General features: G+C 50.3%; 1 protein-coding gene across 2 annotated transcripts; it reads right to left on the bottom strand.

Moving 5' to 3' along the window:
• Positions 1-9327: 9327 nt before the first annotated feature.
• On the bottom strand, positions 9328-25664 carry UBE2J2 (ubiquitin conjugating enzyme E2 J2). 2 transcript variants are annotated; one of them, XM_051988856.1, is made up of 7 exons: positions 25559-25664; positions 18206-18336; positions 16563-16603; positions 14714-14816; positions 14459-14597; positions 13170-13250; positions 9328-12474 (listed from the first exon to the last, which is right to left on the bottom strand). In XM_051988856.1, the coding sequence occupies exons 2-7, from the start codon at positions 18334-18336 to the stop codon at positions 12190-12192; spliced, it is 780 nt and encodes a 259-aa protein (XP_051844816.1). In that variant the 5' UTR covers positions 25559-25664; the 3' UTR covers positions 9328-12189. The 2 variants fall into 2 exon arrangements, with proteins under 2 accessions (XP_051844816.1, XP_051844817.1); XM_051988857.1 differs by lacking the exon at positions 25559-25664 and adding an exon at positions 25366-25493.
• Between the last annotated feature and the right edge of the window lie 2089 nt (positions 25665-27753).

Here is a 27753-nt window from a genome sequence, read left to right as displayed (position 1 = left end):
CCTCTGCGCTCTCCCCGCGAGCGGTGCCCTCTCCCGGCCGGCGCTCTGGCTCCCTCTCCCTCTGTCTCTCCCTCTGTCTCTCGCACGAAATAAATACTCCTTTTCCTGAGAGCCTTTCCATCAAGGGGGAGGGGTCAAGCCGCGCTCGAGCTGGGGAGCCCCGGCCCGCCGCTGGCGGGAGCCCCGGAGCCGCCCGGCCCCACCATTGGCTGCCGGCGCTTTGATTAACGAGGAGAAGGGCTGCCGGCGGCGGCCGCCCGTGGGGAGCGGGCTCCCGGGGAGTCCCAGGCGCCGCCGGAGCCGCTCACCCCGGAGCCCTTTGTCCCCCGCCCCCGCCCCGGGCCGGGCTCCGGGCGGGACCGGCCGGGCCATTAAACAGTTAACCCCTCCCCCTCCCCCCACTCGCATTCCAGCCAAGTCCGGGCTGTCTTTATTTGTTAATAATATTTAACCTCCGCCGGCGCCTTCGGGAGGCCCCCGCCCCCCAGGTTGGTGGCAGACAAGCCCTGAATTTGTCAGAATGCACCTGATGACATGTTAATAGCCCCATCTGTCAAAGGGCACCTAAGCAGCTCTGACGGAGCGGCCCGCGCCTTCTGCCAAAGGGGCAGCGCTCCCGCCCCCTCCCCGCCAGCACGAGTCCGCCGGCAGGGGCCGCCCCCATCCCCTCCCGCCTCCCTCAGCCCCACAGGCTGCTGGGGCTGATCTGGGGGAGCCCCAAAATAGCAAACCAGTGGGGACGGAAAGCGGCGGCCCCTTGGGGTACTGCACAGCAGCTAGCTCTCTCAGCGTGAAAGACAGAGACAGAGAGAGACAGAAACACACATACACAGAGACAGAGAGAGATACAGAGAGAGACAGAAACAGAAGCAGAGACAGAGAGAGACAAAGAGGCAGAGAAACTGAGACAGAGAGACAGAGACAGAGAGAGAGAGAGACAGAGACAGGGGGAGAGAGAGAGAGAGAGAGACAGAGACAGAGAGAGAGACAGAGACAGAGACAGAGACAGATGGAGACAGAGACAGAAGCAGAGACAGAAAGAGAAACAGAGACAGGGAGACAGAGACAAAGAGAAACAGAGAGGCAGAGAGACAGAGGCAGAGAGAGAGACAGAAACACACAGAGACAGAGAGAGACAGATGGAGACAGAGACAGAGACAGAGATGCAGAGACAGAAAGAGACAGAAACACACATACACAGAGAGAGACAGAGGCAGGGAGACAGAAACAGAGGCAGAGACAGAGAGAGACAGAGAGAGACAGAGAGGCAGAGAGACAGACAGAGACAGAGGTAGAGACAGGGAGACAGAGAAACTGAGACAGGAGAGAGACACAGAGAGAAACAGGAACAGACAGAGACAGAGGCAGAGAGAGAGACAGAAACACACAGAGACAAAGAGAGACAGATGGAGACAGAGACAAAGAGGCAGAGACAGAGAGAGACAGGAACAGAGACAGAGAGAGACAAATGGAGACAGAGACAGAGAGGCAGAGACAGAAAGAGACAGAGACAGGGAGACAGAAACAGAGACAGAGAGAGGCAGACAGAGAAACTGAGACAGGAGAGACAGAGACAGAGAGAGACAGGAACAGAGAGAGACAGAGGCAGAGAGAGAGACAGAAACAGAGACAGAGAGGCAGAGACAGAGAGAGATAGAGACAGAAACAAAGAGAGACAGAGACAGGGAGACAGAAACAGAGACAGAGAGGCAGAGAGAGACAGAGAAACTGAGACATGAGAAACAGAGACAGAGAGAGATAGAGGCAGAGAGACAGACAGACAGAGAGGCAGAGAGAGGCAGAGAGAGACAGAACGAGACAGACGGAGACAGAGGCAGAGACAGAGAGAGATAGAGACAGAAACAAAGAGAGACAGAGACAAAGAAACAGACAGAAGAGCACAAACAAAGACAGGCACAGAGAGACAGAGGCAGAGAGAGAGAGACAGACGGAGACAAACAGAGACAGAGGGGCAGAGAGAGACAGAGATAGAGAAACAGAGACAGGACAGAGAGAGACAGAGGCAGAGAGACAGAAACACATACAGAGACAGACAGAGACAGATGGAGACAGAGAGGCAGAAAGACAGAGACAGAGAGAGAGAGACAAAGAGACAAAGAGGAGAGAAAGAAACCCACACAGAGAGAGACAGAGACAGAGAAACAGAGACAGAAACAGAGAGAGGGACAGAGAGACAGAGGCAGAGAGGCAGAGACAGAAAGAGAGACAGAAATACACACACACACACACACACACACACACACACACACACACACACCAGGGACAAAGAGAGACAGAGACAGAGAGAAGAGAAAGAGAGAGAGAGAGAGAGAGAGAGAGAGAGAGAGAGAGAGAGAGAGAGAGAGAGAGAGAGAGAGAGAGAGAGAGAGAGAGAGGAAAGACAGAAACACACATACACAGAGACAGACAAAAAGACAGAGACAGAGAGACAGACAGAAAGAGGAGAGGCAGACAGAGACAGACAGAAACACAGAGACAGAGATACAGCGAGAAAGAGACAGAAACACACAGAGAAAGCGACAGAGACAGAGACAGAGAGACAGAGAGGAGAGACAAAGAGAGAGAAGAGACAGAAACACAGAGTGAGACAGAAAAACAGAGAGACAGAGACAGAGGAGAGACAGAGACAGAGAGAGACAGAAACAGAGAGAGACAGAGGCAGAAAGACAGAAAGAGGAGAGACAGAGAGACAAACAGAGGAGAGGCAGAAACACAGAGACAGAGAGACAGAGAGGAGAGAGATACAAAGATAGAAAAGAGATAAAAAATGGAGAGAGGGAGACAGAGAGAGAGAGAGAGACAGGCAGAGAGAGACACAGAGAGAGAGAGAGAGAGAGAGAGAAAGAGATTCATTCATTCACAACTGCTCATTAGATACTCATACTGGGGGAAGAGGGCTGGGTCTGGAGGTCAATGTGAGTCTGGATTTTGCCTTTGCTTTTAAACTACTTGTGTGAGCATGGGTGAGTCTCTGGGACTCAGTTTACTTTTCTATAACAATGAGAGGGCTGGACTCGGACACCTGGACGGTCACTTGCAGACCTAACTCAGTGGTCCTACTGCATGCCGGGCTGTGTGTGTACCACGAATCTGTGGCCAGTGGCCCAGGCCAGCTGTAGGGGCTTCTGTCCTGAGGCTGCCTAGGGCCTGGAGAGTTCTGAGGCTGAGGTGGCTCTGTCTGGAGGGGCTTCCTGAGGCCCGGATGACCCTCTGGCCAGAAGGAAAAGAGAGAAGGTCTCTGCCCTTGGGGGGGGGGGCAGGAAGACTCACAGACAAGAAATGCAGCATTTCAGGGAAGACCCTAAACTTGAGTTGGGAGAGGGCCCTAAGGCTGGAGACTGAGCTGAGCCAGACTGTCCCGCCTGGGCTGGCCCTGGGGGCTTTGGTTCACCTCCTGACAGCCGGGCTGGGAAGTGTGGGCAAGTAGGAGAGAGGGTGGCCCCCAAGAGACAGAGGCTGAGGTGGAGGCTGAGTGGGGATGGGGGCTTCATTTGGGGTAAGGGAGAGAGCAACTATACACATGTTGACACACACACGTTGACATTGACACACATTGTCACTGATATACACACACTGACACTGATACATTCACACTCACACATTGACATTGGTTCACACACATAGACATTGACACACACATTGTCACTGACACACACACATTGACATTGACATGCATTGTCATTGACACACACTGACACTGACACATTCACACATACACTGACATTGGTTCACACACATAGACATTGACACACACACATTGACATTGACATGCATTGTCATTGACACACACTGACACTGACACATTCACACTCACACATTGACATTGGTTCACACAGACATTGACATACACATTGTCACTGACACACATTGACATTGACATGAATTGTCATTGACACACACACTGACACTGACACGTTCACACTCACGCATTGACACTGACACACTCACTCACATTCACACAAGCTCCACTTGGGAGCGGGAGAAGCGTGCGCAGAGACAGAGTGCAGGGCTGGAGCAGGGGGAGGGCTCTGGGTTCCTAAAGCCAGGGCCAGTCTAATTTAGGTAGATTTTTTTTTACCAGGATTGGGGGAGTCCCAGGAGGGCCATAGCTCCCACCCTTGACTTTAGCTCCTGACCCTCCCTGCGGGAGAGGAAAGGCACGGGGTCCCAGGTGCAGGGATATTGGGGGAGGGCATCCTGCCCGTGGCTCCCCAGCCTTCAGGAAAATCCCTCTAGAGTCACGAAAGCCTTCCTGGCCCCCCAGCCTAGCCTGTGGACAAGCCACAAGCCAGAGAAAGGTGGGGGGAGGCCTCGGGCGGCCCCCTGTGGCTCCTGGCAGCAAGTCAGTATGTGGCCAGAATCCCTTCCCGCCCGCCCGGGTGCCCTCTGTGAGCCCACAGCGCCACCCTGTGGCCGTGGCTCCTGCATCGCTCACGCTGTTGGAGTTTCCCCTCATTTCTCTGGGGGAAGTTGGCGGAGGGACAGGAGGATCCGGAGCCTCACGGCTGCAGAAGCGCGGAGCTCTGGGCTCAGCAGAAAGGCCTGTTCCAAGGCAGTTTGATTCAACCAAGCAATCACAAGGATAAACTCGGTTCCATTAAAGTGACTGGGGCAGCTGGATGGGGCAGCTGGAGCCTGCAGGCCTGAGCTCAAAAGCAACCTTGGATTCCAGCTGTGTGACCCTGGACATGTCTTTTAACTTCCCACCCCCCAAAAATAAGGCGCCTATTCATAAAAGCATCTGAACCGGGCAGTCCAACCTAGGGAGGGCTAGACATGGAAGTGCAGATGCTGAGCTCAGTCCCCTCGGGGGTTTCGCTGGTGACCACAAGGAGCAGCAGAAGCCACCGGAGTCTGGAGGGGACTGAGCTGTCACCTTGACGTGGACACACCGGCCAGTCTACTCGCACCCAGATGGCAGGGAACTCTCCCAGGGCAGCTGGATAGAATTGTAAAGGAGGGAGCACCGGCAGAGATAGGACCCGTAAGGGAGGGAGCACCAGCAGAGATGGGACCTGTAAGGGAGGGAGCACCAGCAAAGATGGGACCTGTAAGGGAGGGAGCACTGACAGAGACAGGACCTGTAAGGGAGGGAGCACCAGAAAATATGGGACCCGTAAGGGAGGGAGCACCAGCAGAGATGGGACCCGGAAGGGAGGGAGCACCAGCAGAGATGGGACCTGTAAGGGAGGGGGCACCAGAAGAGACGGGACCTGTAAGGGAGGGAGCACCAGCAGAGATGGGACCCGTAAGGGAGGGAGCACCAGCAGAGATGGGACCTGTAAGGGAGGGGGCACCAGAAGAGACGGGACCTGTAAGGGAGGGAGCACCAGCAGAGATGGGACCCGTAAGGGAGGGAGCACCAGAAGAGATGGGACCTGTAAGGGAGGGAGCACCAGAAGAGATGGGACCTGTAAGGGAGGCAGAACTAGCAGGGACCAGACCAGCTCAGTGAAACCACCTGCCCATGGGTCCCAGCACAAGGCCCACAGCAGGGGATTTCATGGACTCCACAAATAGGGCCTTTTTCTCCCAGTGCTGGGCCTGGATCCTCCCACCCCTTTTGCAGGCTAGAGGGGCCCGTTTCCCGTCTCTACAGAGTAAGCACTACTGTGGCTAGAGCGTGGCATTGGACGCAGATTCTGGATCGAAGGCAATGATCCAAGCTCTAACGCTCCGTCAGACTTTGCATGCTCAGCACCCGTAGGTGCTTAATAAAAGTTTGCTTCACTGAATTGCTCCTTTGCCATCCTTCCATTCCACTTCTAGCCCGGATGAGGTCCCCAACACCCTTTTTTGTTCCCCCGGAGACAGAGCCCCCGGGACCTCCAAAGGCCAAAGGGATCAGGATTCAAGTCTGAGGTTGGGTTAAAAGAGCCTCATTATAAAAATGAGGAAAGGGAAACCTTCCTTCTTTCCTTCTCTCCCTTCCTTCCCTGAAAAAGAAAAAAAAAATGAAGGAAAAGAAGGCAGAAGGGAGAGAAAGGAGGACAGAGGAAAGGAAAAGAAAGGAAGGAAGGAATGGAGGAAGGGAAAGAGGGAAGAGAGGGAGGAAAAGGAGGGAAGAGAAGGAAGGAAGGAATGGATGGAGAGAACGATTACTTCCATTGGAGGCAGGGGCTAAGCCCTTGATAGTTATCTTATTTGATCCTCACAGACCCCCTGGGAGCCTCATTTTCCAGAGGAGGAGACTGAGGCAGGCAGAAGTCAGGTTAGGTGACTTGCCCAGGATCACTCAGGCCATAATTGGGGTTGGAGTCGCCCTCGAGCTTTCCCAGCTCCGAGCCTGGGGCTCTGCCCCCCTGCCTCCAGGGGTCTCTGGGTTTGAATCTTCCCCACGGCCCAGGCGGCACAAGGCTTGGCCAGTCGCGGCTCTAGGGCAGAGGTGGGCACCTGGTGGCCCATAAGCCTTACAGATGGAGAGTGTTTCCCAGAGCAGCAGCGGCTCCTGAGCTCGCCCGCATGTGACGAGTTCAGATGGCTGAGGAGGTGATCTGCATGAGGGGAGGGGGCTCCTTTCCTTGGGAGGCCCGCTCAGCCTCGCACCAAGATGAAACATGGCTCTGAGAAGAGGGGACTCCTTGTGTGGAAGGCCCCTTCCCCAAGACAGATGGCTGTACAAGTTGGCTGGACCCTGTGAGGGAGCGGAGGAGACAGAAGCCTGGAGCGGAGAGCAGCCAGGGTGTGGATCCCGGCTCCGAGAAGCGTGGCTGTGTGCAGGTCACTTAGAAGCATTCGAGGGTTGCAGCTATAAAGGGAGGAGCTCGGAGGTCTCAGCATTTTGGAGTGGTGGATTTGACCCCAGGACCCCCCCATTCCCCCTCAGCTTTACGGGATAGGTGAGAATGTGCACTCTGGGTTGTCCAGGAGCAGGCGCTGGGGTGGAGCCCTTGTGGGAGTGGGAGGTAAACAAAAGGTGGTTGGAGATGGATTCCCCGCCCCCCCCCCCCCACTCGCACTCCCCCCACACACACCCCATCACTCAGTTCCAATAACGTGATGCTTCCCGGTCAGCCCCCTCCCAGACCTTCCGGCCACACACCAAGAGCTGGACATCAGAGGTCCCTTCGCCACAGAATCAGCCAATCAGCTTTCATCACAGGCCTTCCATGTGCAGCCCTGAGAAAGTGGGGCCCTGTTCTGGGGAGACTAATGAAGTCAGAGTGGCCCCCGGGGAGTACAGACACCAGGGCATGAGGGAGGAGGTGGGGAGAGCTAGATGCCGGCTTCCCGATGGGTCTGGGACCCGTCTCTGCGGTGTCTGGATGAGCACAAAGCTGTATTCTTTTGGTCACAGACTGAAGGAAGCCTCAAGCCCTATCGCCCAGCATCCTCTAGGCCTCCTGGGTGGTAGTTGTGGGAGCCGTTCAGACCAAGGACAATAGTCCAGCTTAATAACCACTGCCTCTCCTCAATGGGCTATTTAAACCCTCCAATCGTGGGGCCAAGGCTTTCAGCAATTATGTTGCTCAGTCACTGAGCTCTCTTCCAATTTCCGGGTCAAAAGCCTTTCTTGCAAAGGCCGGGAGGACCACAGATGCTTTTTCCTAGGATGCTACATAACACTCAGTCACTGGGGACTCCTGGGGCCCTGGGTGTGGCCTGTGACTGCCTGCAGAATCGCAGCCCCAGACCCACAAAGGACAGAAGCCAATGGAGGCCCCGGCCATGAGAACCAGAGCCCTGGAGCCCCTCTGCTTGGACACAGACCCCAGAATCTAGTCTCAACGCAGTGGTCACCGCTGGGCACATGGAGAAGTTAAAGCTCAATAGAAATGTCCAGGAATTAGGCCCAGAAAACAGCAGAGGGAACAAATAAGCATTTATTAAGCACTTACTCTGTGCCCGGCACTGGGTGAAGTTCTACAGATGCCAGTAGAAAAAGCAATTCAGTTCTTGCCCCCAGGAGGTCTCCACCCTAATAGAGTTTGGTGGTGAGGGTGAAAGTCATGGGGAGTCACAGGACAATGAAGGGATCCTTTCAGGGAAGCGGGGCGCTAACTCAATGACCATTAAGAGTCACTGGCACGCCCTGGCCAGAGATGGACAAGGTGGGCTGTGCCGGTTTGATCGGCCGGTCGGACACACTGCAGCCCGACTCTAAAAATGATGTCATCCTGGCCCTCTTCGAGGAGGGAGGGCAAAACCCAGAAACCGTGTTAAATCAGAAACCTTCTCCCCCCACTTCCTCCCCTTCCCCCGGGTCCTCTGGACCCAAAGATGACAGACACTGCAGAGGGAGACAGAAAACCATTGGTCCTTAAGGGGCCGATGGAATGGGGACTGGAGAGGTGTCTAGGTTAGCCCATGACTGGAGACTTCGGGGTGACCCCCATCCTCAGCTCAGACCTGTTTCTTTAGACCTCAGAAAAGCACCAAGCTCTAACCACACAGGCTTATGTTTATGGCTGAAAGGATGGATCTATCCAGAGTCCTAAAATAAAGCAAAATCCCTACTAAACCTGCCTTAAAGTCACTGAAGAGCTAGGTGGTATAAGTGAAAACAGAAACTTTATTAAATTTCTCTCACAAAACAATCTTTCCCAGTATACTTCCCTTCTCCCCGCTCCGACAGGCCCCGGGCCTACCCCAGCCACTCCAATCCCAAGTCTCTTTCTGCTCCTTCCCTCCCACTCCACAGCATGCCCCAAGTGGAGATTCCTTCCGGCCCTCCCCTCTGTGGGTGCTGGAACACCGGACACCCCCACCCAGCTCCCATCTGCCTCTTCCTGACCACATGGGATGGAGCCCGCAGCCTCATCTCCCCCTCCGCCTCCTGCTGTGACATGAGACACTAACTCCAGGTCTCCATCGGGTCCCCCTGTTCTAACGGGCAGTGAATATCTAAGGCCATCCCAATGTCACATCCTTTCCCGTGCTCCTTTCTCAGGCAGGATTACACAAGCAACCCCAATGTGCAGCTCTCCTCTGTCTACACTCAGGTTCCAGGTCAATCAATAACCATGATCTGCTGGCCCAACTCCAACCTGAAGAGACTGTAGAGACCTGGAGCCTCAGACAGTCACAGAAAGAATTGCCAGCGTGTCCAGGTCTGAGCTGGGATAGCCCCAAACTTGTCCTAGCTCCTCCACCAACTGGGCGATGCCCCGAGATCTTCCTGAAGAACTCCAAGGGAAGCCAGGGAGTGATGCGCTTGGGTTCTGATTCGCTCACCTCCGAGTGGTCCGGGGACACGGGCCGAAGGCCACGTGTTCGGTTCTAGGGCAGAGGAGAACCGGCACTGGGCCAGGGTAAGCGGGCGTGCACCCACACGTACACACAGGCACGGAGCCCCACGCAATCTGATTTTCTGTAAGAGATTTTCCTTCTTTTATTTAAACAGCTTTACAATGTGGTCACTTCTAATCTGCATAACAAAGAGTCTCAACTTTTCCAGCAATAAGACACAACATTTTCATGAAGAGATTGAGGGAGGAAAAAAAAAAAACAAAACTTTATCACAGCCCAAAACATGTGATTTAAAAAAATTAACTAAGGCTGAGCAGAGTCATGGGACTTAAAAAAGAGGGGGAAAACATTTCTGCCCATTTCCAAAAGTGGTCAGGAGTCTGACCCAAACCTTTTCCAAGGAAATCAAGACAGAACAAGGGTCAGAACCCCATCAGTTCCATCAGCAGAAAAAGGAAGTTGGCTTTGCTGTCTACCATTTGGATCATTCAGGGTCCTAGCATCATGGACCACATTTCAGCCTGGAAGACAAGCTGCCTTCGGTTTGAGAAGAGAAAAAGGTCAAGATTGCAGACCGGCCTCGAGGGGCTCCCTGTGTGCACAGGCCCAGCTGCGTAGCCATGGCTGCACAATCAGGCCTCCTCCCTCATCTCCTAGGCAACGGAGGGCAGCTTAGGGGGAAGGCACCACTGGGGAGGGAAGGAGGGGAGGGACAGAGAGCAAAGCTGGGAGGCCGCAGACCAGCCGCGTGGCAGGGCAGCAAGGAAAAGGGTTTCGGCATTTCCCAGGGAGGCTGATTCCACACTGCCTCTTTCCATCCCTCTTCCTGCCAGAAAGCCACCAGCCACCAACCCTTCCAATTTCGATGCTCTTTCCACCTCTGCCACCTCCAGTTACTGAGGACGGGACAACTGGACGTTGCCTTCCCAGTGGGGCATTCCATCGGCATATCTGGAACCGAAGGTGGAAGAGCTGGGGAGCCCCGGGAGCAAGCTCACTCCGGGACGGGCAAAATGGGCTTGCCCATTACAGACTACCCAGCTCCCAGCCTCGGCACAGTAGGACACATAACGAGACATCCCTTCTCCCAAGACCCAGATCAAAACAACTAGCTCTAGAAAGACAGACAGAAACATACAAAGTGATAGATTTAAAAACAATCCTAAGAAAGGCAAAGGCTTAGAAATCAGGGGGGGTTCTGGTTTTTGCTGTAATGAGAGATCTCTTCCCTCCTGCGCCATCCCTAGAAGAAGGGGAGCAATGCAACTGCCTCCCTCAAGTGCTGGCCTATTAGCCTAGTTGGTCACCCGCTACAGAGAAAACTGGTCCCAGAAACGGCTGATGGGCTACGTGCTACCGCTCTGAAGGAACATGGCGCTTCCTTGCCAGGGAAGCAGAGACCACGCACCTCCAAGGTGGTTTCTAAGCACGAGGAAAGTCTGCTCTCGCGGACCCTCACTGGGCACACAGGACAGACAGTTCCTGGCCAGCCGCCGTGGAGCGGATTTTTCTCTGCGGACCATTCCATTCCTTCTGGACTCGTCTTCCCAGCTGGGAATCTGTCATCATGTGGAGTGGGACCCATCACACCCTACTGCAATAGGCGGAAAAACTGCCTCCAGACCAAGTCAAAATATGAGTCAAACAAGTCTGCAGCTTGAGAAAGGAAGTCTCCAACTCTATCGGAATCCCTTCGGGAAAAGGCCATGTACACAGAGCGGGATTTCATGTCTTCCACAGGGGACCAAAAAGCAATCCTGAACTAAGGAACCAGGGACAAAGCGAGAGGCCCCAGGCCAGCCGGTGGATGTCTGAGGGGCACCTGCATCAAGGGGAGAGACCTGCAGGGATCGATGTGGTCACAGGTGGGCTCTGCCAATTGCCTGAAGGAAGAGAACAGCTCAATAGTGACGGACAAGAGAGCTGAGGCCAGAGGAGATCCTTGTGTGGGCAGGAGAATGTCTCCTCCGCCCCGCCCTAGAGTGTCCGCCACCAGACAGCATCTATTGCTCTCTCCACTACAAGCCCTCCAGGGGAATCTGCGACAAACGCAACACATTCTGAGCAGCCTGTCAGTTTCTCTGCAGATTTATTTAAGTAAACAATGACATCTTGCGATCAGAAAGCAAAACAGAATCTTAATTTCATGTGTTTGGGGGGGGAGGAGGGTGGTATAGAAGGAAAAAACCCTTTCCTAAAAGTCATTTCTTTTGTCATTCTAAGTGAACATAAACACACTAAAAATGCTGAGATAAATCGAGGCTGGCCCCGGATAAGTCTAAGAGTTTGTCACTGGCCAGCAGAAGCATCTAACAGTTGACTGGCTACCTGAACTCCTAAGAGTTCGCCCTAAGCCTTATTAAGACATCCATATTTTGACGAAAACCAAAAACCAAAACAGCGAGGAGCCAACACCGAGCCTGGCCGAAGCTCAGCCCTCCGCCGGGGGGTGTTCAGGCTGCCGCAGGGCAGCCCCGTGAGCCCCCCGGCCGCCTCCCGACTGGGATACTGGCCACTTCCGTCTCACTCCAGACCAGAGTCCTTCACCTAAACTAAAAACAGTACATACAACGAGGGCTAGGCATTGAGTTTCAGGTTTTCTGAACGACCGAATTATGTAAAATGAAAAACGTGTTTACTTCAAACAGGTCCAACAAAGTGGATGGGGGCCCGCACTAAGAGAGCGAGCGTCACGAGCGCCGGCTTCTCGTCCACAGCGCAGAGGTGCTCTACGGCCACAGACACACAGGGAGGTTAAGAAGACAGGAATTCAAGACTCTCACATATTTCTCGGATCCCAGCCGTGCCCGCTCTGGGGTCTGGCTTTGTTTGTGTTTTGTAAAGGCTTCCAAAACTAAACCCCAGGAGCCCAGCAGGACCAGACCCAGCTTGTTTGTCATCCGTCCCAGGGTCACGCTCCGCTGCCCAGAGTCTCACTCGTTCCGCTCCGACCAAGGTCTTGGAATCCCGGCGTGAGCCTCATTCCTGAGCTATGCTTCTCAGGACATACTTGACTGTGTAGGCAAAGGCGGCGAAGCCGACTATGACAAAGAGGTTGGCCAGAGCGCCCCCCAAGAGTCCGTGGTTGCGGTTGGCCTGCTGCAGGCCCGCGTGGTTGGGGCCGGCCATCGGCACGTGCCCGTTTAGCAGCTGGAGCCCGTTCTGAGCGTGGTGAGTGTCCCCGTCGGGGACCACGTCTGGCAGCGGGAGGGGCTGGGGTCGGCTACTGAGTTCATCTTGTGCTTTCTGTTTTTGTTTTATCTCCTAGGAAAAGAAGCCACAAAGAGAGCCATCACCGGCAGGGAAAAGCGTCACAAGGCCACTAAAGCAGCGCTTCCCAAGGAGGGTCCCCCTGGCCTCCTATCCCCAGGGACGTGCTGAAGAGGAGGGTCCCCCCAGCCTCCTATCCCCGGGGACATGCTGAGGAAGAGGGTCCCCCCAGCTTCTCATCCCCGGGGACAGGCGCACTCGCTCTGCATCCACAGACCCAGGAGCGGGCCCTCCCTTGTGTCCAGCCCCCCTCCCCACTCTCCTGGGGGCACGGCCTCTCACTTGCGCTTTATGGGACCCCCCCCCTTCTTTTCTGGTCCTGTTATGAGGTGTAAGCTCCTTGAGAACAGGCACTGTCCTTCCATTTTTATATTTGTATCCCTAGCATTTAACACAGCACCTGGCACCTACACACAGACACTTAAATGCTTCCCGACTGGGGGCAATTTAGAACAAGCCACCACATAGAGTCTCTGCAGGAGATGTCTGTGTGTACTCTGCAGCTACACCCCCTAAACCAAAGGAGATAAAACCAAATGAAATAATGACGGGAGCACAGAGCCAAGCAGTACTAAAAGGGGGTGCACGGGACACACCTGTTTTCTCCCAGCCTGCCTATTAAATACATTTTTTCCTATGGAAGGAGAACCAATTTTCAACCTTCTCACTCCTTTTTAAGGAGTACTCACCTCCACCAAATCAGGAAAGAGTTCACAAAATACTTTGTCTTTTAAGTTAAATGCCAAACTCTGTGCAGCAAGTTGTTTTTTCTGCCAAGAAAGAAAAGGATCACCTTGAGAATAAAATGTCACCCACATGATAACTTTAAAATCATTAGAGAAGAAATTTTTTGGCCTGGCGTTACCATATCGATGCTGGGGAAAGCAGGGAGACGGGGGCTCTCGCTAACATCTAGGTAATTTGTTTCTTGGAACTAACTCGATTTCTCCATCTCCTATCTCATACTTTAAACTCATTGCTTTTATTCCCTTTACAAATGTTACACATTTTCACGCTTTTTGGCCCAGTTCATCAGCGGCAGAAATGAAGGCAGGCACTATTACACACAACAGGAAAGAGATGGTCTATATTCAACAGAGACAAAATAGCCATAAGAGTTCAGCATCCCTTGTTTCCTAACACACAGGTGGAGCAGCCCCATGCCGGAACCCACCATTTCTTAGCTCATTCCAATCAAAAGTCCTCAAGGACTCCCAGGTGGGTGCAAAGAATAAGGAGAAATATGCTAAGCCAAAACAGACAGGCTTTAATGTAGAAATGAGAAGGATCTTCATGGCTAAAGAGGGAAACATGGCACTAATTAGGCTGGGGAACCTTCCCTTAATGAAAAAAGGGAAGAGACAATTTTAGCAGGGGCTATTATCTATGTTCTTTGGTGCAGTTTTATCTAGGGATAGGGGAATGGGGAGTATAACCTCGTGGTTTCTGCCAGGAACACTGATCTCTGAGGGGCACAGAAACAAGGTGCCATGAAAGGAAAGAGAACGACCAAGGCTTCCCTGGGGATGAGCTGCTCTGGCTCTGCTGACACAGAACCATCTCTCACAATCTAATTCCACCCTTTGGCTTCATTCCAAGGTATTCCCTTTCTAACATTCTCTGCTCCCAATAAAGGGAGCAGTTCTGTTCTTCTCCAGCCCTGGGTCCTTGCACACACCACTTCAGGGCTTCAGGCCCAGCCCAAATGGCAAGCTTTCCCTAACCCCACAGCTAGAACCAAGCCTCCACCAGGGGCTGGAGACTATGATGCTATGGAAGGGAGAACTCCAAAGAGCAGAGAAGATGGGGTGAGAGGTCGGTCACTATCAGATTCTATGGTTAAATTAAGCTGAATGAAGGGACTTGTTCTTTGTATCCTCAGACCCAGCACATTGCAGGCACTTAAAACACTGGTGGTCCACAACCCCCATTTTCCACCTAGAATCCCCCCACCCGTGAGATGTTCCTAAGGACTCACTGTGTAGTCTGAAGTTTCTATGCTGCCCAATGTGGGGCCCTTTTCCACCATAAAGCTGAGCAGACCCGTCAAGATTGTTGAGACTGACCAAGCTGGATTCCATGTATCAGGGTGGAAATCAGTGATTGAAAGGCATAACCTGCCAAAAAAGGGGAAGGGAAAGGCACCAATTTATTGAATATACACATGATGCCCCCTGCATGGACCCCAAAGATAATCGCAGAAACAATAGTGGGGACAAGGGAAATGTCTTACCTTGTATTACATTTAAATCTTCCATTGGGAGTTATCATATAAATACTAGGAGGTTTAAAAGGAAATTCTCTGGGGAAAATTAGTTTTCCATGATAATAGCCACCTATATTAAAACAGAAGAAGGCCAAAAATAACTTCTTTAGTATTCTGGGAAATTTCCTTGTAGCATTTACAAACACAGACCTGTTGCAAATAAAATGTAAAAAAAAGAATCATCATTTAGGCCTTCCCCAATTGCAGACTGAGTCCACTGGTCAGGCCCTCAATCTAACTACACAGAAATGTCTACTTCACAATACAGACAAACCCAGAGCAGCTAAATGACATCAGGCCTGGAGTCAGGAAGACTTCGATTCAAATCCAGCCTCAGACACTTGCTAGCTGTGGGACCCTGGGCAAATCACTTTACCCTGTTTGCCTCAGTTTCCTCTTCAGTCAAATGGGAATAATAAAAGTCCCTGTTCTCATAAGATTGTTGTAAAGATCACACGAGATCATCATAAAACACTGAGCACAGTGCCTGGCACATGGTAAGTACTCTAGAAAAATTAGCTATGATTATTATAATTATTGAAGCATTCTGGAATAAGTGCCTCCACAGACCAAACAAAGCTGGTGAAGAAGACACTTGGGAAGATACCCACTTTACCCCCATCACATCTACCTACAAAAGTCAAACTACACTCAACTCCTTTGGCTGGACTTTGGCAGTGCAGTCCCTGATAGTGAAGTGCACCCTCCCCCCATCCTGTGGGTTCCACCTCCGCTTCTTTGGTCTCCTCCCCTCCACTCACCCAATCCAATTTCCCCTCCTCCACTGAGGGAAGCTCCCAGTGTCACCCTAAGCCTCACCATCTCTTGTGCCCCTGAGTTTTGACAAGCTTTCAAAGGGTATACCCAATGTAAAAGCAGATGTTCCCTGGGAGAGCCCTTGCTTCATCTGAGAACTTTGGTTGACCTTCCCTAATCCCCTGATAGAATGAAATTCTCTGAGGGCAGGATGTGGGGGGCCCAGGATCACTAGACAGCAAGTTCTCCAGGTCCCAGATGATGAGAGATCTATTACTACCTCTACGGGAAGTACTCTGAAGTGCCCCGAAAAAGCACCTCTGGATCAGAGGGACTCCAGAGTCTCTAAGGTTTCACGGGACTGAGAAGTGGCAGAGACCTTAGAGACGGGGCTTCCCTTCTAAGCAGACCTCTTCATTCATTCACTCCTCCAGCTTCTGCTTACAGTTCCCAGTGAGAAGCCCACTATCTTCTGAGGCAACCATGAGATGGCTCCAATTGTCAAGACAGTTTTCCAGCCGGCCAAAAGCAAAGACTAGTCCTCCCCCAAGCTCTAACTTGCTCACAAAAAGGCTAGCCAATTCCATCTGAGCTTTTATCCCGTTCACCAAAGCAAACTCAGGAGACAAGATAAAACTAACCAAGGTTCAATCATAGAATATGTGGTCTTCCTTTGTAAGACAGTGAGCTCCCCTCCCTAGGTATTCCTACAGAGAGGGTCAATGTCATGGATGCTGCTGACTCTCAAGAGTGTGAAGCTGGACAACAGCTGGCCTCCAAGGTCTCTTACAGCTCCATGATTCTAATACCCTAACTTAAATTTCAAATATTGTAAAAAGTTGAATAAAAGTACGTCTAATGAAAAACACAGAACTTTAGGAATCTTCAGAACATGGAAGTATTAGGAGTCAACGAAGAACTGTACTATGTTTCCTTAAACTGCTACCCAACAGGGGACACAGTCTTGCCACAGAAAGGACATACGACAGTGCATCGTCCTTGGGAGCACGAAGGAGGACAGCCCGAGAGCCGACTCCTCCTGCAGCCCTGGCTCGCTTACCTTCATAAGGAGTCATCTCAGGTCCTCGGACAACATAGTGCCTAAGGGAGACGAAAGACAAAGGTCAGAGTATGCCCAGGTCAAGGCTGCCCGAGGCAGCTGCATCCTCAGCCACCAGATAGCTCTGGACAAACCCTGCAGCACAAGTGGGTGTGTACCCAACAAGGAGCAGAATCTAAGCACCCAAACAATATAATGTCTAATTTCTCTCTCTATAGTACTACGTTTCTTTCCATGATTTACTTTGAACTTAACAATCCTTTTACAAGAAGTAAATTTTATACATAAAAAGTTATAACAACTCTTCAGTCATTTCCTCTATGTCTCCACGGAAGTGCTGATACTTCTAAAATTTGGTCTTGGATGACTCATAGTTATTAAATCCAATTCCAACAAACACTTCAATCTACAAACTCCTCAAAGCATGATGGCAGACGCTGAAATCACTTTCAGATGATACACTTTGAAAAGATGAAACAAAAGTGTGGTCAGAATGTTTACACTTTTTTCCCTTAATGTAGCCACAGCCACTTGCTTTTCCCATTAGTTGATAACTGGTTAGTATGTCTCTACAGTATACAAAAAGTCTGAAAAATACTAGAACCATCTCGCCCTCATTGATTCTGTACAATCAAATGGTCCCCAGCTACATTTCAGCCAATCTGATAAATTAGATGAGGACTAGTTATCACCCACAAATAATCCAGAAGTAATATGGCTATCTTGGGAGAGGGGGAAAAAATCAGTTATCAATCCGTACTGTAAAGGAGGATAAAGTCAATTAGAGCAAAAATTGTTGTGAAAAGGGAAACAAATTGCCCCCTTGGAGCAAAACATACAGGACATGTTCAACCCATGCGACATTCCATATACAGAATAAGAAGTAACAGAAAAAAAGGATGTAGGAGGGCTGATGTTGGAAGGCTCAGGCCTCAGCTGAGCAGTCAATTCCTACAAATGGCTTCTCTGGAGATACTGGTTTCATAGGCTCCTCTAACACAGACTCACTTGAGAGGCAGAAAGGAATGATGGGAAAGGAGTCAGTTCCAGCTCGGTCACCATGAGCTGTACCATTGCGACCAGGTCCCATTAGTTCTCTAAGCTGCCCATTTATTCCTCTATAAAATGATGCTGAACACAAGGATTGGTGCCCTATGATTCTTTCCTCCATTTCCAACCTGTCAGCTGGAAAACCGGGACAGAAAAATTGCAGACTCCCCAAGAATGCCACGAGCAGTAACAAACTTGAGATATTTCTTTCAAAGCAGATTAATTCTGATGATCATTCTGAAATTTTTTTTCATCTACATTCTGTCTAGGCACCTCAAATCTAAAATTTGCTATTTTTACATTAAGATAAGGATTTATACAAGGGTTTAGAACTTCATAAACTGTATTTGTGGTCATCTCTCTGTCTCTGTGTGACACACACTCTCTCTCTCTCTCTCTCTCTCTCTCTCTCTCACTTTCTCTCTCTCTCTCTGAACTGTTCAATACCTGGATACATTCATCCACTAGGGGTCTTCAGACATTAAAAGGAAAAAAGCTAAAGGCATGAATAGCTACAAAAGAAGGGAGCCCAGCTTTCTAGAGACCCACAAGTTTTTATATGCTGATGAAAGTGAACCAATCCGGAGCCTTACCATTCCAGAATATTCGAAGGGAGGGGTTCAGCACAAATATAAGGCACTGGGTCTTTTTTAATTCGAAGGTAGTCTTGTTTAAGCCTCTGGGTTGCTGTTGTTGGTGCTCTCTTATTACTGTTGTTGCTCATCTATTAAAAACACAGGCATGAATTATGAACGAGCTCCAGACCTCAATAGCAAGTCATTTAATATCAACATTTCACTTCCTAAGTCCGTTACTCTGACACATCCATTCAGACCAGTCCTCCCCTCCCAAACCTCTCTCCACATTCACTGGCCCCGCCACCTCCCATGTGTCCATACACTGTGGACTCTTCTCTTCTCTGTAGCTCATCAGCCATAAACTTCTACTCCTTCTTCCTTCAAAGTACCTCCTCCCCTTCTTTCTGACACCACACAGTCCAGTTTCTCCTCCTCTCTTACCCTCTGAGAACAACAGTATCCTAATCGCTCTCCCGATTCCTGACTCTCCTGGGGACCCAAAGCCCTCACCGGTTAATCCTCCTAAAATACCAATTCTACATTGCCATTACTTAACCAAAATCTCCCCCAGTCCCCCATCTCACATGCCTGCTCAATACCCATCCCCAAACTCTCTCAGACTTGGACCCGATCTCGCGCTCTCCCTGCCCTTCCCCCAGCTCCACCTGTCCAAAACTGAAATCATCTTCCCAGGCAGCCTGTGGTTCTCCCTGGCTTTCCTATTTTTATTAATGGAACATGTTCCCATTCATTTGCTGGGATTAAACTTCCAAAACCAAAAACAGTCCCTGCCCTCACAGATCAGTAAATACTTGGGAGGGAAGCCTACGTAAAAGGGGATCAAGAAAGGCTTTCGAGAAGAGATAACACACCCAATCCCTGTGGATTCCCTCTCCCCCTCTTTCAAGTTCAAGGATGGAAGCCAAAGGAGATGTTGCCATAGAGTAGAAGTCATATCTGGATTCCAGCCTTGGAACATTGATTCCCTACAGGTCCCCTGATTCCAGGCACTGGGGGAGGGAGGGGAGTATTTTGTCCTCCAAAATGCCTTTAGCTCCTTTTCTTCCTAGTCTAAGCCTTATTACCTTGGACTAAGGGATAGCAATCACCTCTTGCCTAGTCTCCTCACCTTCAGCCCTTCCCCTCTAAAGCAACTCACAGGAGGCTACCGGCATGAACCTTCTCTAGGTGATCAGTGATCGGGGACTTCTACTGTGAAAAATCATTCAATGGCTCCCTGATATCTATTCAAACTGGTATTCCAAACTCCTAAAAGGGACCCAAACTGACTTTTTTGGCCTTTCCCACCCCTTCCCACGCTCCATCATATAACCCCCAGCTTCAGCCAAATGTGATTACTCACCATTCCTCAAGCCCTGGTCCTTTTCCACCTCTGTGCTTCTGCTCAGGAGAGTTCCTCTAGGCCTTGTGGGTTGAAATCCCACCCACCCTCTACAAGCCAAGTCCTCACAACAGCTGTCCCTGTTCCAGAAGGCTGCTTTTTTCTCTTTGGACTCTCACGGTGCTTTATTCTTGCCTAGATCACACACATCATCTCCCACCCTCCTGCTATGGTCCTGCTTCACTCCTCTATCAATCTCAAGAAGGTTCAACCCTCTTAGGGACCAGCACCTGGAAATTCTATGTAGGTACCAGTTTTCTCACTGCATCCAGTGATCCCGAACTCTGGATTTTCAAATGAGGTGAGTTTATTCTTATATGATTTTTACCATCACGGTTAGAAAACACAGGAACACTTAAAAGGCTCCAGCCCTGACTCTGCCATAGACTCCTTACCTTACCTTGGAGAAGCTGCTTTTCCTCCCCAGGATTCAGTTTTCTTATCTTTGAAAGGAAACCATTAGACAACTTGATCTTCAAGTTACCTTTCTTTTCCTTAAAGCTAAGACTCTTAGACTAGCCTGCCTCCAACAAGGACTCAAGAGAGCAGAAAGGCCTCATGGGGGAACTCCATAGTATCAGTTCTACTTCCAGTTTCTCCCAGCTCACCTCCAACAAGACCACCCTTCAGCTACAATGACAGGGTTCCAGGGAGTGTGCTCCCAAATGCTACTGGGCAGTCCTGGAAGCTGGCTGTACCTGCCGTGAGCAACCAGAAGGGATCGGGAGCTCTTGCAATACCAATATTGACAAACATGACAAACACCTGTTCCAACTGAGGAAGGGAGAGTGCTAAGCCTATCATAAGAATACACCTGCCAAAAAGAATGTTGGCTTATACTCTGGAAATGAAAGCAACAGCCTGTCACACAAGCAAGAGTGAAACCTGGGTAATACAGAGGCCATTCTGTCCCAGGGCATGAATACTGAAAACTCATTTCTAGTGGCCTGAATTGTATGCTCAATTTTTTCCAAAGGATGTCAAAAGTGAACTGACATGAACACAAACCAAGTCAAGCTACAGTGTATTTTGCTATTTTATGAACAAACAAACCAAGGGCACGATGTGACCTTCAGCAGCACAGTCTGTACAGATCAAAATTTCAATCCATGAAAAAGAATGTAACTGCAAACAACAACATGCATATATGTACATGTGAATGTTTTTGTGTATGTATGTTTACGCATGATTTCTATCACTTACCAACTTCATTTCCCTTCCTACATGCCAAGCTTATAGGACATTCATCTCAGGGCCAGTTTAGGGAAAAGAGTTTGCCTCTTCCAAGTCATTCTGTCCAAGTATCAAGCTCTCTGAGCTTTCTAGGGCAAAACCATAGGCACTAGGGGAAAACAAATTAATACAAGATGATACCTATGATCCATGCTGCCTTAAGACAGGATTTCTAAAGGGCAGGGATCACCCAATGTACTGTGAGTGTGTGCACACAAACCTACACCAGAAGAGAAATAATTTGAACATCTAGAAACTTAAGAAAAATAGTATAAATGATCAACTCCCAGAGGCTTGTTTTCAAATTTCAAATATTAAGCTTATTCAATTATACCAAATACATCTGATCTACACAGCCTAGCTAAGTTCAAAGAGATTGATAACCAGAAAGTTAGCCCACAGCACTTCACAAACACATCCTGCTCAGGTTCAGGCGTGCGCACGCACACACACACAACTTGTGACAAGGTAGTGCCCAAGCCAATGAGATCACAGTTTCTTGAATATGTATGTGTGTGTGTGTGTGTGTGTGTGTGTGTGTGTGTGTGTGTGTATTAAAAAGCAATATATATATATATACACACATAACTAAATCCAGTATGGAAGAATTTTCTGAAATCTCAAATATAATGTTAAGTCCAGTCTCTGAATATTTATTAAATCCTTACTATGCTTGAGACACTGTGCTTTACAGAAAAAGGCACAATTAATTCCCTCCCCACCCCCAAATTCCTGTCCTTCTGGAGTATACATTCTAATGAGAAAGGCAAATGTAAATAATTAGTTATACATAAGACAGAATCAGTGTAAAGGAAGATATTCTGAAAGCATCTGGCGGAGAGGGGAGGAGACCCTGAGAAAAGGCTTCTATCATACAAGGTAATATTTGAACTGAGTCTTGAAGGAAGCCAAAGGATTTCGGGTATTGAGAAGACAGCTGATGTAAAGGCAGCAAAGGGAGATGAAGTATGACTGTGGCAGGAAATGCAAGAAGGCCAATATGACCGATATATGGAATATTTGGAGAGGAATAAGGTTCAAGGAGGCTGGAAAGGTAAGAAGGGGCCACAGGATGCGTGTGTGTCTGTGAGAAGGGGTCACGAAGGCCTTTAATGCCAAACAAAGGCGTTCATGTTCTGTTTGAATCTGGAGTCACTGGATGATATGTCCACACGAAGGCTCCAGTCATCTCAGCAGCTGAGTGGGGAGGAACTGGAAACGATTACAATAATGACAACAGCCCAAGTGAGAGAGGCAAAGGGCCTGGATGAGTGGAAAGACCAAGACTGAACAAGGGACTGGACATATGGGAGGGAAAAGTAGAGGAGGATGCTGAGGTTTAAGCCTGGGTGGCCAGGAGAATGGTGCTGCTCCTGCCAGTAATAGTAAGTAGAAGATGAGTTCTGTTTTAGACAAGTCACGTTTGAGATTTCCAAAGAACATCTAGTTCAAGATGTCCGAGGAGTTTGCTCTGACTGTAATTCAGCAGAGGCTGGGGCTAAGGAATCACCTGCAGAGACACTGAACCCGTGGGAGCAGAGATCACCCAGCAAGACAGGACTATGACTACTGAACTGTATGTAACAAGCCTTGACAATAACAAGTCTGAAAATGAGCTTTGCCCCTAAAATGGGAACTCTGAAAGGAATCTATAGCTGTATACTATAACAAAACAAAACTAAAAAAACAACTGATTATGGTTTCTCAAAGTTAGGGAGGGAGGGAGAGTGCAAGAAAGGAGAACGCAGCCTCCATATGGATCAATACATGCAAATACCAGGTATAGGCAAATAGAGGCAAAGAGCTACCTGCTGGAAGTCACCTTAGACAGGAACTAGGGCAGCCCAACCCCTTCATTTCACTCATGAAGTAATGGAGGCTCAGAAGTTCCTGTAGCCTGCTGGTGGCAAGTCTAAGACTATAAAAACACAGACCTCCTATCAACCCTCAGCTCTTTCCCCTATCAGATTGTTCTCAGGGAAATGGCCTCAAGAAACCAAATTCATAAATAGTATTTTAATAATCATAATTTCTACAGCATATTTCCCTTTTGCTTTCTTTATGCTGATATTAAAAGTTATCTGGTTTTTCTGTGTGGGGTGGGTGACCTAAGAGCTTCAGGTTCCTGCACACAGAGGATTGATATAAACAAAGCCCAGAGACGCTCAGGAGGCTGGAGGGAAGCATGTTTTTGTAGCTCAAGGACCTCTGTGAATGGCAGCTCCAGGAAAGCTCCTTGTCTCTGGGCCTGTTCCTTCATCCACGAAATCAGTCAATTCAATGGCCTTGATCCATTCTTGCTCTAAGTCCCATGCCCCCGTGACACATCTAGAAACCCCATCTCACCACTGGAAATGGGATCTTCAGTCTGGACCACTGGGTGGGCTCACAGGATTCTCCAAGTTTTATTAAAGATGTAGACACACACACACACCTCCCTCTGAAAGAATAAACCCACCCCCATGGACTATAAAACAAACCCACCTCAACCCCAGCCTGCTCTCATTGACTTTCTCCTGAGGACAGGATACCTGGGTGTCCCTAAAGTCTGAGTGCAGTGTTAAGCTTTTTAACAACCCCCACCCCTTGCCCCAACACCTGGCACACAACAGGCACCACTTGCTGCACTGATGAGATGCAATTGCAGAACCCCGGACCAGACCCTGAAGTCATCCCATTTACCTTTCTCTGAGGTTCTGAAAGCATAAGGAAGTCCAAGAGGCTTTGGGACTATGCTTCCAAGGCAGCTGAGAGAGACACCAGCAGGCCTCCCTCCGGCTCAGGCAGAAGCAGAGAAGGGTATTGGGCTGATAGGGTTTTAGGAAACCCCCCCCCTTTTTTTGGGAGGGAGGGGAGTGGAGCAGGGGACGCTCCAGGAGGATGAAAGCAGAAGAGTGAAGAACAGCAAGAACCACCGGCTGCTGTGATGAACCAGCCTCCCCACTACTGGATTTGTTGAAGGGAGCTCTGCTCCCAACTACCTGTGCAAAGCTCCCGCTTGGCCAAGACCCTTATCTCTCTAGGCCTCAGTTCCCATCTCTGTGAGACAGAGGCTGGACCAGCTAATTTCATTCCATCCACTCATAGATCATCTCCTTGGAGGGGTCCAGTGGAGAGAGCAGTGGAACTGGATCCAGAGGATCAGAGTTCTAATCTGTCTCTGCCATTCAGTTTCTCTGGCGCTCTAGGCACATCCTGTCCCCTCGGGGCCTCTGCTTCCTCATCTATCCCAAGTTCTTTCCAGCTTTAAATCCAGGTTTTCCTGGGCTAAGCTCTGAGATACTGCCAAATCACTCAAGGGCAGAGGTTCTCAGAGAAGGCCTATAGCCTCGGGAAAATCCTAGACAGTCTTTCAGAGAGTAGGGAGGCCCAAAGTCTTTCCTAATTATATGTCATCATTTACCTATTAATATACTTCTCCTTTTTCCAACTACATAACTGTGTAAAGCTGGATTTTCTTCATTTGCTTCTAATCAAAACAGATTGAATGCAAAATGTCTTCTATTGAGTCAGACATTAAAGAATTGCAAAAGCAAGTAAAACAATACTGTCGCTACTCTCATTAATTTTTTTTTGTTTTTGGAAAACTTATTTTTATAAATATTACTTTAATATAGAAATGTTTACTACTTTTAAATGAATCCATAAATACCTTACACTTATTAATTTTAATTTCTAATACAGCAAATGTTGATAGGTATAACCCACATAAACAAAAGACCTCTGGGATCCTCAACTTATTATCAAGGGATCCTGAGATCAAAAAGTCTTAGAACTTCTGGTGTAGTAAACAGTCAGTGGGCAGACATTACAGTGTTACTAGTTTGTGAAATTTACTAAGCAAGTAACACTTTCTCTTAGTCTGTTTATTCATCAAGTGGGGACCGGGTTCAAATGCAGACTCTGACTTCACTAGGGGCGTGACCTCGGGCCAATCAATTTTTTAAGTTGATAAAATGAGAACGAGGTCCGTCCAAGTGCGACCTCTGACCCTTCCTACTCATGACCTTGGCTCAATAAGAAGAGGGCAGACCTCGGGTTATTTCTACCAGTCACACCCGCGGAACCTCAGTTTCCTGATCGGACAAAAGGCTGGAGTAGGACATCACTTGAGGCTTCCTGCATTTATTAAGCCCTTACAGAGTACAGGCACCATACTGAGGATGCTACCCAATGCTCAGGGGGCTTCCAGTCCCACAGAGAGACAAGCCGGCACCTGAAGAGGCAGAGGAAGCTCCTCGAGCCCAGAGGCTGCTCGGGTTTGCCTTTTTACAGTAATGTTCGTTTTTAACTTGTTTACAGTAATGGGCTTTCGGCTGTATTTTCCTCCGCTCCCTAACTCCCCCCAAGTCCCATGGCACGCACTCAGAAAGCGCTTACTAAATGACCGTGGGCCCGGCCCGCAGGTTAACCGCTTCCAGTCCCCAGCCTCAGTTGCCCCGCCTGTCAAAGGCCGGAGGGCGTCGGAGCGCGGTCCCTCCCGCCCCGGGGGGGGCCTGCCTGACAGCTGGGGAAACTGAGGCCCCGGGCCCCGACTTACCCAGGGCCGGGCTGCGGGACGCGTCGGGAGTGGGAGCGGGGAAGCCCACCTCGGGCCTCACAGTCACGTCACCTCTCGGGGCCTCGGGGGGCTCGTCTGCGCCGCTGGGGGAGGGGAGCGCGGGCCCGGAGCCCCGCCGATTGTTACCGCGGCCCCGCCCCGGCCCCGCCCGGCCCCGCCCGGCCCCGCTCACCTCTCCCACCGCCGCCGCCGGGGTCGTTCCCGGGGCTGCCGCTGCCGCCGCCGCCGCCGCCGCGCTGGGCCCGGGCCCGGGCTCGCTCCGCCCGCCGGGAGGGCGAGGGAAGGAGGGCGGGCGGGCGGGGGAGCCGAGCTGAGGCGGAGCAGAGGCCGGGCCGGGCCGGGGAGCCGCCGCCGCCGCCGCCGCCGTCCGGGAGCGGGCCCGTCACACCCTCAGTCGCCGCCGCCGCCGCCGCTCCGGCTTCCAAGATGGCCGCCCTCCCGGCCGAGCCGGGAGCCACTTCCGCTTCCGGGAGCGAGCGGGGCACCTCCCTCCCTCATTCCCTCCCCTCCTGGTCTCCCTCGACGCTCTAGGCCGCGCGGGCGCCAAGGACACCGTCGTCTCGCTGCTCCTTGGGAGGGGGCGGAGCCGATAAGGGGGCGGGGCAAGAGACGGCTACGGGGCTGGCAGTCCTCCCTGACACAGCCAGACTCTTGTGTCTCCCAAATGCCCCCGCCGCAGGGTCCAGCATAGCCCCTGGGCTCGGCCTTTTCCTCGGCAGTCTGTTCAGCCGAGCCAGCTCAAGCATTTAAAGTGTTGACTGGGCTCCGGGCCCTGTGCGACAAGTAGGGGTACTGAGGCACGACTCACAGCGCTGCCCAGGAGGAGCTTACAGTGGGGGAGATGCACGGAAAAGGACCTACATACATGTATACAGGCATATACACACGCAAACATGCATGCTGTGTGCGCATCTACATACACACATATGCTGCATGTAGCGCTGCCCAGGAGGAGCTTACAGTGGGGAGATGCATGTACATGGACCGACACACATGTATACACATATGTACACACAAACATAATGCAATGTATGTATGTATAATGTATGTGCATCTACAAACACACATGCGCTGCATGTAGCACTGCCCAGGAGGAGCTTACAGTGGGGAGATGCATGTATATGGACTGACCACATGTACACACACATGTACATACGTAAACATACATGCACATCTAGGTATGTGTGTATATGTGCTGTGTGCGCATCTACATACACACATACGCTGCATGTAGCGCTGCCCAGGAGAAGCTTACAGTGGGGAGATGCATGTATATGGACCAACACACATGTATACACATATGTACACACAAACATAATGCAATGTGAGTATGTATGTATAATGTATGTGCATCTACAAACACACATGCGCTGCATGTAGCACTGCCCAGGAGGAGCTTACAGTGGGGAGATGCATGTATATGGACCGACCACATGTACACACACACATGTACATACATAAACATACATGCACATCTAGGTATATATATATATATATATATATATATATATGCTGTGTGTGCATCTACAGACATACATACGCTGCATGTAGCGCTGCCCAGAAAGAGCTTACATTGGGGGAGATGCATGTATATGGACCCACATGCATGTATACACACATATACATGTGCAAACATACATGCACATCTAGGTGTATGTTTGTGAATAATGCATGTGCATTTACATACACACATGCTGCATACAGCACTGTCGGATATGGACCTACATATATGTAAACTACACAAACATACATGCACATCTAGGTATATGTATATTATATACACGCAGCTACATATACACAACATGCCACATGTAAATAAAGGTGCACATTGGTAGAATTCTGGAAGAAAACCCAAATGACCTCTGGTTGGAGTCAAGGGGCAGTGGGTCTGACTGTGGCTGCTCAGAGCACCGATGAGCTTGGAAGGCTCTCCCACAGGTCACACATACATAGTTCGTATGAACACTTGGGGTGGCTTTTCTCACATGTCTTTGGAGCGACTCCCATTCTGTTTTGTTCAGGCAGCCGGAAGCGCCTTCTCTGCTGATGAGGGTGCGCCACGGTGGGCGATGCCGTGCTAGTGTCTTCTGTGTCGTAAATCAATTCCAGAGTTGTTCAGAGAGACCTTGAGAGTGTACTTGTATGTCTTCTTCGGACCTGCATGTGAGCGCTTGCCTCAGGTGAACTCTCCGGAACATCATTTTTTAGGTAAATGTGTTTGGCATTCTTCCAGTGCCCGCGGTCCGGTGGAGAGTGGTGCTCTCTGCAGCGGAGTTGGAATGCTCGGCAATTTGGCTTGAGAAAGGCCCTCAGTTTCCAGCACCTTATCCTGCCAGGTGCTCTTTAGCTTCCTAAATCCACTCATAT

The sequence above is a fragment of the Antechinus flavipes genome, chromosome 3, assembly GCF_016432865.1.
Source record: "Antechinus flavipes isolate AdamAnt ecotype Samford, QLD, Australia chromosome 3, AdamAnt_v2, whole genome shotgun sequence".
NCBI lineage: Eukaryota > Metazoa > Chordata > Mammalia > Dasyuromorphia > Dasyuridae > Antechinus > Antechinus flavipes.
Note: the sequence above shows the minus strand (reverse complement) of the source record. Positions and strands in the feature narration are given on the sequence as shown.